Here is a 13,012-nt window from a genome sequence, read left to right on the forward strand (position 1 = left end):
TGGCATAGCACATAGAGAGATGAGATCTGAATTCTGATAACAATTTTAACTAATAACCAACTAACTAATTAACTAATAACCACGTGTAGCATGTTGTCATTTACGTAGTGCCTCCCTTCATGCCTCACTTTGGATTGGTGTGATGAGAGTAAATGTGCAAGACAGGGCATTTGAGCAAGGGGTTGAAGAATGGCAAGGGTTTATCAGATCTGGGGCTGTGGGCTGATCATTGGGGAAGAGCCTGCAGAAAGCTCAAGGTGCTTTCAGTGCGATGGGAGCGGTTGTGTTTTGCCAGAGCACCTGACTCCTGTGAAAAGCGGGAGGTGATGAGCTTGGAAAGGTAGCAGAGGCCAAATTGCAGGCTTTGAGTGGTGGTTGACTCACTTTGCAAGACAAAGGGGCAGCTGCGTTTTCTCGTCTGGTATTCAAGACTTCTTTTCTTCTCCTGGACTTCAGGCTGTTTTTGCGCAAGAGCACATACTCATTTCTTTCTCTCTTTTTCAAATGTGACTAAATCACACTTCCCAGGGACACCAAGCAGTTTCTGATTGCAACTGTAACAGCCTGTGTACCAGCTGGGATTTTCGTATTAAGCAGCTCTATGGGGCTACTATACCAGCAGAAAATTAGAAGTCTTGCTCTAAAAAGCATTTTCAACAAATACTTGTTTTGTTCTTGAAGTTTTTACTGCCTCAATTTGTCAGCTAATGGATCAGAAGTGATTGGGACTGCCTGGAGCTTTTTTCAGTTATGGTCTTAGATGGGAGTCAGAGAATATTATCTATTGAGTTTCACTCACTTCTCTGCCCCTGTGCTTTTAAAGACTGTCCTTATTTTTCTAGGCTGATGTGGTCATCAAGTTCCCTGAGGAAGAAGCTCCCTCGACTATCTTGTCCCAGAACCTTTTCACTCCAAAACAGGAAATTCAGGTATATCCCAAAGGGCTTATCCGCTAAACACGGGGGAGAAGAGAGGGCAGCAAAGCCCTGGACTGTGTCTCTGCTCCCTTTAACTTGTTTTATGATATTTGATAGTTTGAGCCTCACACCCTGTGGATTAGGCAGGGTACATGGCAGCCCCGTCTTTGAACTGAGCAAACAGGTTTAAAGAGTCCAGTGACTAACCCCCAGAAAGCAGAGAGTGGAAGATGAAATCAGAACCTGAGTCTGGTTTTCCTGACGTCCAGCAGGTTCAACCCTCAGACCACAGCTTGTTAGCTATGAGCGCAGATGGTTTTAGCATTTATCCTCGCTGCTCCTGCGTAGATCAGGGCTGATGGGGCGACAGGTGGGAAAACTCACCTGGGAGAGTAGGGCTCTGCTTTCTTAGCCAAGTCCTTGGATAAGCAAGCCTGGTCCTGCCCTGCACACAGGACTGTTGTGAGAATCAAAGTTGGTAACAGATGAGTAAAGAAAGGCTTTCACATGTTTCTAAAGCCCCTTTACAAAATAAACACAATAATTGTTAAACCCTTTGGGTACTGGTTAAGGAAACTGAGGTGGATCCACTCAGTGGACTGTTTTGCAGTCTTGAGAACTGATTGTACTTCGAAACCTACATACAAATTAATGTTGAAGTGTCAAAAACAGACTACCTGTTGTCATTCCACTTTAAAAAAAAAAACAAGTGCCCAAAGGGTAGAGTAGTAGAATTGTTTTTAAAACTCCTCTTCATATTGGTACAGCATTATTTAAGAATGTAAAATGCAGCTAACTGATAGGCGTAATTGTGATGATGATGAAGGGTGCCGGGAAGTAGGTGGCAACAGCTGCTATAATGTTAGAAATCCTTTAATAGCAGCAGCAAAGAAGAGCAGAGGTGAAAATTTAGGAACAGGAGGCTCAAGTGGGGCTGTCTCATCATGGAGTTGGAGTGGCTGGGCATTGGCAAGCAGAAAAGGCAGGCACAAGTTGACACATTGGAGGAAAAATCTTTTTTAAAAAGTTCTATTTGCGTAATGAATTACAGCTTACAAAGCATAATCAAATGCACTATTTCATTTGGTCTTTAGAGTATCTTTACAAGCCTAGCAGGGTGGTCATGACCCTCCCCACCCCCAGTTTTCCAGCTGGAAACTGAGGTGAAGCGTGGGACAGCGACTTCCCTCCCGGTCACACAGCCATACATATCAGTTTGGGCCTAAACAGAGGTCTCCAGACTCCCACACCATTGCTGCTTCTGCTAGGTCACACTATCTAGGTGAGCTTTGTAAAGAATTCATGTGGAATTGCTCAGGGAAAAAAAAAATAAAACCAAGAAATATCATCAGAATGCTTGTCCAGCCTTCTGGTTTAACTCTGGAAATCAGAGTTGGGCCAGGCATGGTGGCTCACACCTGTAATCCCACTTTGCAGGGCCAAGGAGGGAGGATCACTTGAGGTCAGGAGTTCGAGACCTAGTGAGACTGTCTCTACAAAGAATTTAAAAATTAAGCTGGGTGTGGTGGTACATACCTGTAGTCCCAACTACTCGGGAGGCTAAGGCGGGAGAATCTTTTGAGCCCAGGAGTTTGAGGTTACAGTGAGCTATGATGGTGCTACTGCACTTCAGCCTGGGTGACAGAGTGAGGTCCTGTCTCTTTAAAAAAAAAAGAAAAAGAAATGAGAGCGGGCAATTTGTTTAGGGCTTCCTTAGAGCCATGGCTCAGGGAGAGAGGGATGAATTATGGTTGGAAAGATTTGTAGTGAGGCTCTGTTACGTTTTAAAAAGAGATGGTGTTACCACCATTAGCCAATTAAGTGGGGCAGCAGCATATGCCAGGGCCACCCTAGGAGCCCAGAAACGGTGCGAGTCCAGAGTCCTGCCTCAGTTGTGTCACTTAAGCCATCTGTATACCTGGGCACCCTCTTTGGCACTAGCCAAATGCCACTTGATGGCTTGCATTCTCTGGCCTCTAAATGGCAGTGAGTCTTTGAGGGGAATAAAGGGTTGGCCAAGCAGTAAGCTGGGGTTGATGTAGTCTCTGTGGAAGAGAGACCTCTGGGATCAAAAGACAGCATTGAGAAGAGGCAAAAGGCCACGCGGCCACTTGTTGCCAAGTATGCCAGAGCCTCTGGATGGCATATCCTCTTCATGACTGACATTGATGCTTTGGTCCCTGGTATACATGGCTGCCCCAGCTGGGAAGGGCACATTCTTAAATCTCTGTGTGTCTTTTGGCAGCACCTGTTCCGCGAGCCTGAGAAGAGGCCCCCCACCGTGGTGTCCAATACATTCACTGCCCTGATCCTCTCGCCGTTGCTTCTGCTCTTCGCTCTGGTGAGTGGCCGTAATTAGTGTGGGCAGCATGCGTCTGGCGCCAGACCCAGCAGATGCATTCCTTCCAAAGGAGGCTGTGTTGTTTGGCCTCAGCAGAGCTCCAGAGGGGTCCAGCAGCTGTGACCTGAACTAATGCTTAAGACATTTTAGAGTGACCAAAAGTTCCCACTGTGGAGGAGTGGCCAAATAAACTGCCCCATTAACAAGTGGGCATAAGAAAGTACTTAACAGCCACTAAGAATGACAAAAGTGGATGGACTGTGATGCCGTAGGAGGGTTCAAATGAGATCTAGTGTGAACAGAGTGAGACCCGATGCTGGTAGCTATAAAAAACAGCACAAAGGCTGTGCATTTCAGCACTGCTTGGGGCAGAAAACCAGAAACAACCTAAAGTCCATATGATGGAATAATATGCAGCTTTTCAAAGAATGGATAGATTTATATGCCAATAGGACAAGATTGCCAAGATGTGTTACTGAGTGAAAAAGGCAACGGGTAGGTTAGTGTATTTAGTATGATCCTCTGTAAAGTTTTAAAAGGTGGCCAGGTGTGGTGGCTCATGCCTATAATCCCAGCACTTTGGGAGGCCGAGGTGGGAGGATTGCTTGAGCTCAGGTGTTTGAGTTCAGCATGGGCAACATAGCAAGACCCTATCTCTACTAAAATTAGAAAATTAGAAAGAAAAAAAATTAATGGTGACGTATGCCTGTAGTCTCGGCTACTTGAGGGGCTGAGGTGGGAAGATCACATGAGCCTGGGAAGTTGAGGCTGCAGTGAGCCCTGCATTCTAACCTGGGTGACAGAGTGAGACCCTGTCAAAATAAATAAGTTTTAAAAGGCGATATGTGTTAGTGTTGGTCATGTGTGAGGAGAGGACATTCTGGAGAATGTAGAGAAAGTAACTTTTACCTTTTCTTCTTTTCAGTACCATTTGTTTTTTTTTTTTTTTTTTTAGCCAATTGTGTTTTTTTCTTTTTTCTAATTATAAACAAACATAAATGCATATCCTCAAAGCTCAGAGACTTTTGAGAAAACACTCATTAGATCTTACTTTTGGAAAGTTGCCTACGTTCCTAATTAATTTGTTGCTTTTAATAAAAGAATTACTGTTTAGATAAATCTAGAAGCCTTGCGACAGATTTTCAGAAACCAGACCTAGGGTATGAGCACCTGTTCTTATATTTGAGTGGTGAGAATTTCAAAAGACATGGAACCAACAGCAAAAGCATGAATGCCACCAGCTGCCGGCGAGTTTATCTTACCAATTCTTAGAGAACTTAGTGGGGGTGTCAGTTACCTTATAAATGCAGTTTCTGACCTTTCAGCTTCATGATCTCACCTGTTTTAAAACAGTAGGGTTTGCCATCATTAAAAATGATGTTCAGGTTTGAGTTACACGAGCCCATTTGAGAGCAGGTGCTGAATGCCTTTCTAAAGAAAAAAGGGAACAAGTTTTCCCGAGGGCTTATAATAGGGTGGTTGTCACTTGGAAGAATTCCCTGTCCTTCTAGGATGCATGAACGTTGAAGCCTTGGGGCTGTTGATGGGATTAGCATTGGCGTGGTTTGTGTTGCCTCCTTTGTAAGTTCTAATGCCTTTTAAATTTATTTCTCCCCATCATTCAGTGGATCCGGATTGGTGCCAATGTCTCCAACTTCACTTTCGCTCCTAGCACGATTATATTTCACCTGGGACATGCTGGTAAGTGCCCCAGACTGCTAATTCCATTTAACCTCCTCTGACATTTAGCCTGCCCACACAAAAGACCTGTTAAGTAGACCCACAACCTATTAACTATAATGACTTAATAGCATAACATTTCCCTTTTCCTCCTGGCCTTTTAGGACAGTTAATATGATGATAAACCTGTTTGGTCCATCACTTAGAACAGCTGTCATTATATTGGGCTTCATTGTACTGCGCCACTGTTGGAAGACCATTTGCCCTCAGTTAATAACCCTGTTTATTTCCAGAGATTACTCACTTATTGTATCTTTACATTGAGCAATCTTCCTGGATGAAGAGCATTAATGCAGTTTCCAAAGGTTATCTTTCCCCACCCTATCGATCTTCACATTTGCTGGCGGCTCTGTCTGTGCAGTAATAGAAAACAGTCCTTTCCACAGTCAGACATGCTGTCCTGCATCGTTCTCTGGAGACCTGAGGACTTCAACAGCCTAAACATAACAAGATAGTAAATTCACAAATCACTTAAGAGGCTTTTGACGCTATTGGATCAGGGGTGCCTTGCATTTCACTGTGACTTTAATTTTTTTTTTTTTTTTTTGAGACAGGGTCTTACTCTGTCACCCAGGCTGGAGTGCAGTGGTGCACTCACCACTCACTGCAGCCTCGAACTCCCAGACTCAGGTCATCCTCCCACCTCAGCCTCCAGAGTAGCTGGGACTCCAGGCATGTGCCACCACATTTGGCTAATATTTGTATTTTTTGTAGAGATGGGGTCTTGCTGTGTTCAGAGCTTGTCATGAACTCCTAGGCTCAAGCAGTCTTCCTGCCTTTGGCCTCCCAGAGTGCTAGGATTACGCGTGTGAGCCACCACGCCTGGCCTGACCTTAATATTTTTAAAATTATTTGCCTCTTTCAGGAGTCACTATCTGTATGCTCATAGTAAACAGATTCCGTAGGGGTGTATAGATAAGTCCCTTGAAATTGTAGGCAAATGTTTGTATTTTTCTGGGGAAAGAGAGAGTTGTGACTTTGATCAGATTACTATGGTGCAGTGGTCCGTGACCTCAGAAGTGGTTGGGAACCCCGCTGTAGTTCATCCGTCATCTGTCTGGGCAAAACTGACAGGATGACCTTTCTCTCTGGCTCAGTTCCTGGATATGAATGATAGCCCTCTGGGGTCAGACCGAGAAGAAAACCTGAATATAAATTTGTTGAGAGCCGTGGCTTTTCCTGCCGGTGTGCTTTTTGTGCACGTTTTCTCATTTGATTCTCATCATAGCCCTGATGAGGGTGACTGGGGCAGGAATTACGATCCCTTTTGACAAGTTGGGAGAATTTGGGCTCAGAGAAGTTAAGCAACTGGTAAGGGCAGGGCCTGGACCAGACCCCAGGGCTCTCTGTTCCCAGCTCTGAGCGCTTTTCACTCAGCCTTCTTCCTGAGACCTCCTTGCTTCCTTCCTGGTCACAGTGGCAAATTATACTTACAGGTTTTTTGGGGTTTTTTTTTCCCCCATAAAAAAGGAAATTACTCAGTTATTTATATCCTGTTTTTTTAAATTTATTTTTTATTTTTTGTTTTTGAAATGGAGTCTTGCTCTGTCTCTCCCAGGCTGTAGTGCAATGGTGCGATCTTGGCTTACTGCAGCCTCTACCTCCGCCTCCCGGGTTCAGGCAATTCTCCCACCTCAGCCTCCCAAGTATCTGGGATCATAGGCATGCACCACCACACCTGGCTAATTTTGTATTTTTAGTAGAGACGGGGTTTCACCATGTTGGTCAGGCTGGTCTCGAATGCCTGACCTCAGGTGATCCTCCTGCCTTGGCCTCCCAAAGTTCTAGGATTACAGGTGTGACTCCCATGCCCGGCCTTTTTATATCCTGTGTATTTTTGTTAAGAATTTGAAAAATGAAATGAATCCTAAATGTAACATGACAGAGGAGTTTTAAACAAAAGCAGAGAAATAGGTGTAAGCAGGAAGATGACACAGGTCACTGAAGTCCAGTTGTTAACCCTGTTTTTTTGTTTTTTGTTTTTTTGTTTGTTTGTTTGTTTGTTTGAGATGAGGTATCACTCTGTCACCCAGGCTGAAGTACAGTGGTGTGATCAAGCTCACTGCATCCTCCACTTCCCAGGCTCAAGCAATCTTCCTACCTCAGCCTCCTAAGTAGCTGGGACTATAGACATGGGCCATTATGCCTGACTAATTTTTTGAATTTTAGTAGACATGAGGTCTCACTGTTTGCCCAGGATGGTCTTGAACTCCTGAGCTCAAGCAGTCCTCCTGCCTCAGCCTGCCAAAATGTTGGGATTACAGGTGTGAGCCACTGTGCCTGCCACCCTGGATTTCTTGGTGGCCACAGCTGAGAGACTAGTATATTGAGTTAGCTACTTTTTGGCATCAAAGGAATGAAAAAGGTGTAGGACTAGAGACCTTTTCATGATCCAGCAGTTGCTGCCCCTAACTTTCCTCAACCCCGGGGCAGCATTATGTTTCATTTAATTGGATGTCATGACACCTCTTCTTGCAGCTATGCTGGGGCTCATGTATGTGTACTGGACTCAGCTCAACATGTTCCAGACCTTGAAGTACCTGGCCATCTTGGGCAGTGTGACGTTTCTGGCTGGCAATCGGATGCTGGCCCAGCAGGCAGTCAAGAGGTAAGGCTGGACATGGGCCAGGGATCTAGAGTGGGGTTAGAAATACTCAGCTCTGCCAGCCTAGCTCTTTGAAGGGTAGGTAGCAAAATGATTTGTGTTCTTAGGGGCAAGTCTGGCACCTTAGCCTAGCCCAATACAGAAGCCATAAGCACTTTGAAGTCAAAATAGGGGCCTTAGTGGTCAGCTTTGAATATATTACAACCATAGTAATTTATGCCCCAATACAATAGAATGAGGGAGGAAAATTATTGCTTTATGAAGATGAAAGTGCATTCATAGATGTGGCAGAAGATTAATTTGTTAGCTGTGTAAAAATTCTCTGCTGCCACAGAGAATCCTGCCTTGCTCTTCCCACCCTCAACATGTCCCAGAGAGTTGCTCCTCTGTAGCCCTCACAGCTCCAGGAGCTTGTCCCGGAAGCATGAGGTCTGTGTTATTTCCCACAGAAGCTGAGGCAGGTTTTGCAGAGGCTCCCAGCAAGGAGTATCTCCTCAGTAGCCTACGCCTCCCCAGGACCCAGACAACCTTAGAGTCACACGGGTGGTCAGACAGACCTTGACATGGGCAGCTTGTTGGCAGCTTGACTTGCTACACAGAATTGGAGGCAAATTTAAATGTCACAAAGGTGTTTCTCATTGATTTGACTTTATTAGAACCTGAGTGATTTCAGCCAGGCAAAGGCCAATAAGAAAAGAACAGAATTGCTTTCACCTCTGGAAATCGTTTTCAGATGTGCCACTTTCTTGTATCCAGGACGTTTGTTGGAAGAATGTAACTCAATAGTGTACCCTCAACGTGGCTGCCAGTTAGGGTGCTGGGATCAGAGGCTTTTTCAGGGAGCCCATCAGTGGGTGGGAGAAGATGTCTCATCTCCACCCGAGTCTCCATTGTGAACTTTCTGAGCATTTCACCATGGAGACTCGGCACAGACGTGTTCCTTGGCTTTCCTGTAGGAATCCAGGGCCCACCAGAGCTTCCCTTAGCACCAGCAGTGGCAGCTGGTTCATTTTTTCCACCTTCCAGTAGCCTTTTCCTGGTGGCTCTGCATTGTACCTGAGAAAGAGCCAGGACTCAGTTGTTTTTGCAAAGGAGAACGCTGTTCCCTTGTAGCACCTGCCTGGGCCCCCAGAGAGCCAAAAGACTGTGCTCTGCTAAGTTCTTTCTTTTCTGGAAGTCGCCCACTCAAGAAGAATGAAATCTGCCCGGCATGGTGGCTTATGCCTGCAATCCCAGCACTTTGGGAGGCTAAGGCCAGAGGATCGCTTGACCTCAGGAGTTTGAGACCAGCCTGGGCAACATAGTGAGACCTCGTCTCTAAAAAAAATTATGAAAATAAAAAATAAGAACAAAATCAAGGTGAGAATTGAGTAGAAACCATTTGGTTTACATCCTGCTTAGCAGGAGTTCCTAATCTGGAATCCTAAAGTTGTATGCATTTTCTGGGGAGAGAGACTATGGTTTTTATCAGAATCCCAGAAGGATCAGTAACTCCTCCCTCTCCCCTACTCATGTATTCCATTCAGAAGCTTAAAGCCCACCTTTCCTTGTGAGTCCTAGAATGAACTCTACCCTGGAAAGATCGGTGACCTTAATGGAAGCTCTGGTTGGGTGTTTGTCATTTCTTTCCTCAGCTGATTTCTCCCCTCGCTGTCCTTTCTTGATTCTCAAACCCTCTTTCCTTTGGCAGGATCGCTGCAGAGCAGAGCAGTAGATTGGCAAAATATAGGACACTACGGTAAAGATGAAGGGTGGACTCATCCCAGAAGCAGGGTCCCTTCCCCGTCTTGCCCGCCTCATGCATGTCAGTTCTCTCTCTAGTTTTCAGCCCACTTGCTCCTCCCACCCCTCCCTATGCCACAGCTGAACTCTGAGGCTGCTTTTCAAGTTGCTAGATGAGGTTGTGACTGGACCAGGGCAAAAGCTTCCTGAATTAGCCCAGCTGATGGGATAACTCTGCAGTGAGCAGCTTTGATCTGGCTTTGACTATATAAGACTTCGTTCTCCCTCATATCCCATGGGGTACTTATTTATTTATAGACAAGCCTCTCTCTCTGTTTCCAGGACAGCTGAGATGAGGATAAGACAAATCCAAAATTCATTAAATGATGGTCCCGTGGCAAATCCTGGCACACCTTGTCACTGTTTCTAGACTTTTCTATAACACCAATGTCTAGTTGGGCTAAAGAGTGTGGTTTGGGGAGACTGTAAATTATGAAGGACTGCTGGCCACAGATCAAAGCTAGCATCAGAATCCAGGTTCCTAGCACTCAGGGTATGTTAAAAGGGCTGCTCCCCATGTGACTAAAATGTGAAGTGAAATCCCACTCATTCTCCTTCTGCATCTCAGTCCGAGGATGGGAGGGAAGTGGAGGGAAGGAAAGCGAGTGTCTGATGCTTCATTGATCTGCTCCTCTAGACCAGGGACTGGCAAAAGTTTTCTGTAAAGAGCCAGATAGTATTTTAGGCTTAACTGGCCATATGGTCTCTTGGCACCAACTACTCAGCTCTGTCACTGTCATGTGAAAGCAGCCATAGACTGTATAAACAAATGGGCGTGGCTGTGTTCCAACAAAACTTTATTCATCAAAACAGGTGGTGGGCTGGATTTGGCCTGAGTGGCACAGTTTGCTGACCCCTGCCCTAGACCAACAAAGGGAGGGAGGTATTTGAATTTTCAAGTCATGTTCTCTTTTATCCTTTGCCTTGGAAATGGCTTTCTCTGCCAAAGTCACAAAACCATCTAATTTCTAATCCTCTGAAAATAGGAGAGATCAACAAAAGCATAGGATTTGGAGCCTTTCCACGGATGTGTGAGCATAAGCTGGGTCACCTATCCTCAACACAGAAGGGAACTGCATTTGTTTTGTTTGTTTTTGTTTGTTTTTTCCAGGTTTTAATGGAGTTATAATTTATCTGCAGAAAAATGTACCCTTTTTAGTGTACAATTCTGTGAATCCTGAAAAACCTATGTAGTCATGTAACCACCACCTCAATCAAGATATAGATATAGCCACACTCCAAAGAGTTGCCCAGTGCCCCTTTTAGATTCACAACCTTCTCCTACCCCCATTCTGTGGCTATGCCCATTTGATTTTATCCTAAATTACGGTCACTCTGTCTGAGATTTGCTTTCAGAAATTGTCCTTTCTGCTAAATGTTGAGTTATTTAATTCTTTAACTCAATTTTCTTTTCTTGATTAAAAAGAACTTTTTTTATAGAGATGGTGTCTCATTGTGTTGCCCAAGCTGGTCTCAAGCTCCTGGGCTCAAGCAGTCCTCCTGCTTTGGCCCTTAAAAGTGCTGGGATTATAGGCGTGAGCCACCTTACTCGGCCTCTTGATTTTTAAAGTCAGTTCCTACCCTGCTATCCCCAAATCATTGCTTGAGGAAGAGGCAAGTCACTCGATCATTTGGACATTTGGTACTTCCTAGTATTTGAAAGGAAGCCCCCGGTAGCAAAGTGTTCTCGATCTGAGGGCAGACATTGATTTGAGCAGGCATAATGTGGGACATAAGTTCTAGCCACAGTCGGTGGTTGTGGGCCACGACCCTGCAGCTGTTCTTACTTCATACTCGGGCTATCCTTTCTGCATGAACGTTTCTGCATGCACATATTTTAGTGTACCTAGGAACCTCTGAATGTTGGCAAGGAATTAGGGGTGCACACCCCAGCCCTCAAGATTAATTCCATGCCCGTGCATGTCTTTTGGAACTGCTTTATTAATGGGTTTGGAGCCTGCCATTCTGCAAGACTGGGTCATTATCACCTTAGTCCTCACCCCTGGGAAGAGCTGCCACTGAAGGATGGATGCTGTGTGTGTCGGCAACCGTGCCTCTGCTTGCTGGAGCCTGCCAGGATCAGTTACTCACTGCAACCATCTCCTCAGCTGCACAGTCTGTCTAGATTGTCATTTTCATTCATTGTGTTTCCCCATCCCTCCTTAGAGTCTAGGGAAAGGCAGCAGAAGGGAAAAAGAGAATACAGGAGATAGGGTTTTATCGCCTTTAACACTTTCTGTGAGCTGAGTCCCGTTTTTGAGAATCTTTCTGTGTTAGGTTAGATGCTGAGTGTGACTTGGCAAGAACACGGCCACACGGCAGGAATGTGCAGGTTTCTGTAATGAATGGTCGGGATGTCATCTAAGCTACAGAAGGGCCACGTGTTGGTTGCCAGAGCTGGAGTCTGGGAGATTGATGAGCATTCTTTAAACTTTCCTCTCTGTTCATCTAATTGAAATTTACACTATGTTTTTGGCGTTGCACTGTGAGAGGTGTGCCTGGAATTACCTCATCTCCTTATGTTGTCACATACCACTTTCTTAGTTATTATTGAGTTTGTTTTGTTGTTTGTATTTAAGTTGTCATCAGCTTAATTATGAACTAGCTGTCTCATGTTCTTTTGTAAAATGAGATGGGGCATACATAAGTAGACTTGGTAGATAAATGATGATTCCCTTATAAATGGGATCTTAGAGCAGGAGAGTGCCTTGGTGTCTCTGTTGTCACCAGTTAGGAACTGTAACTGTGAACTGAAACCCTCAGTAATTCTGTGTTTGTCTCCATTTTCTTTCAGAACAGCACATTAGTTCCAGAAGAAGGATGGAAATTCTGAAAACTGAATGTCAAGAAAAGGAGTCAAGAACAATTCACAGTATGAAAAGAAAAATGCAAAAAAAACACAACTTTATTTAAAAAAGAAAAAGTCCAGATTGTAGTTATACTTTTGCTTGTTGTGTTTCAGTTTCCCGAACACAGAGCAGATACCTGGTGAGCTCAGATAGTCTCTTTCTCTGGCACTGTGCAAGATGCTGTGAATATTCCTAAGTTACCCATATGTTGCATTTGAAAAGTTGAAATGTGTAATTGTTTTGGAATAAAGAGGATAATAATAGGAACAAAGGCCTGATTGAGAGCTTATTCTCGTACTTTTGGGTGGTGGGGTCCTTGGGTATATGACATGAGGACTTAGTTGGAAATGCTGTTGATGCTAGCATATTTCTCTAGGCCTTTATACATTGGTTCTTCTTGCCCCTTGCTCCTAACAGAACTGAGAACTGCCTGGAAAGGCCAGCTTTCTTTCTTCTTCTCCAGCAGTGAGCACCAGCTGTCTGCATAGGAGTCCTGTTGGTATCCGAACGCGCCATTTGGACTTCTAGGGGTCCAAGGGGATGGGTTTTTATCCCCTTTAACATTTTCTGTGAGCTGAGTCCCATTTTTGAGAATCTTTCTGTGTTAGGTTAGATACTGAGTGTGACTTGGCAAGAACACAGCTACACAACAGGAATGTGCAGGTGGACCGCAGCTAGGATCTCTGCGCAGTTAGGACCTCTGCGCAGCTAGGACCTCTGCTCAAGGCTCTTGTCTTGGGGCCGGGCGCAGTGGCTCACGCCTGTAATCCCAGCACTT

The 13,012-nt window shown here is 44.9% G+C and overlaps 1 protein-coding gene across 1 annotated transcript in view; it reads left to right on the top strand.

Moving 5' to 3' along the window:
• Positions 1-12,501, top strand: part of RPN2 (ribophorin II) — a 62,584-nt gene extending 50,083 nt beyond the window's left edge. Inside the window, exons 13-17 of the mRNA XM_023228002.1 lie at positions 843-929; positions 3,163-3,258; positions 4,884-4,959; positions 7,477-7,606; positions 12,180-12,501. Coding sequence (XP_023083770.1) covers positions 843-929; positions 3,163-3,258; positions 4,884-4,959; positions 7,477-7,606; positions 12,180-12,192 — 402 coding nt within the window. The 3' untranslated portion in view covers positions 12,193-12,501. The remainder of the gene's footprint in view (positions 1-842; positions 930-3,162; positions 3,259-4,883; positions 4,960-7,476; positions 7,607-12,179) is intronic.
• The last annotated feature ends 511 nt before the right edge of the window (positions 12,502-13,012 follow it).

The sequence above is a fragment of the Piliocolobus tephrosceles genome, chromosome 20 (assembly GCF_002776525.5).
Source record: "Piliocolobus tephrosceles isolate RC106 chromosome 20, ASM277652v3, whole genome shotgun sequence".
Classification (NCBI taxonomy): Eukaryota; Metazoa; Chordata; class Mammalia; order Primates; family Cercopithecidae; genus Piliocolobus; species Piliocolobus tephrosceles.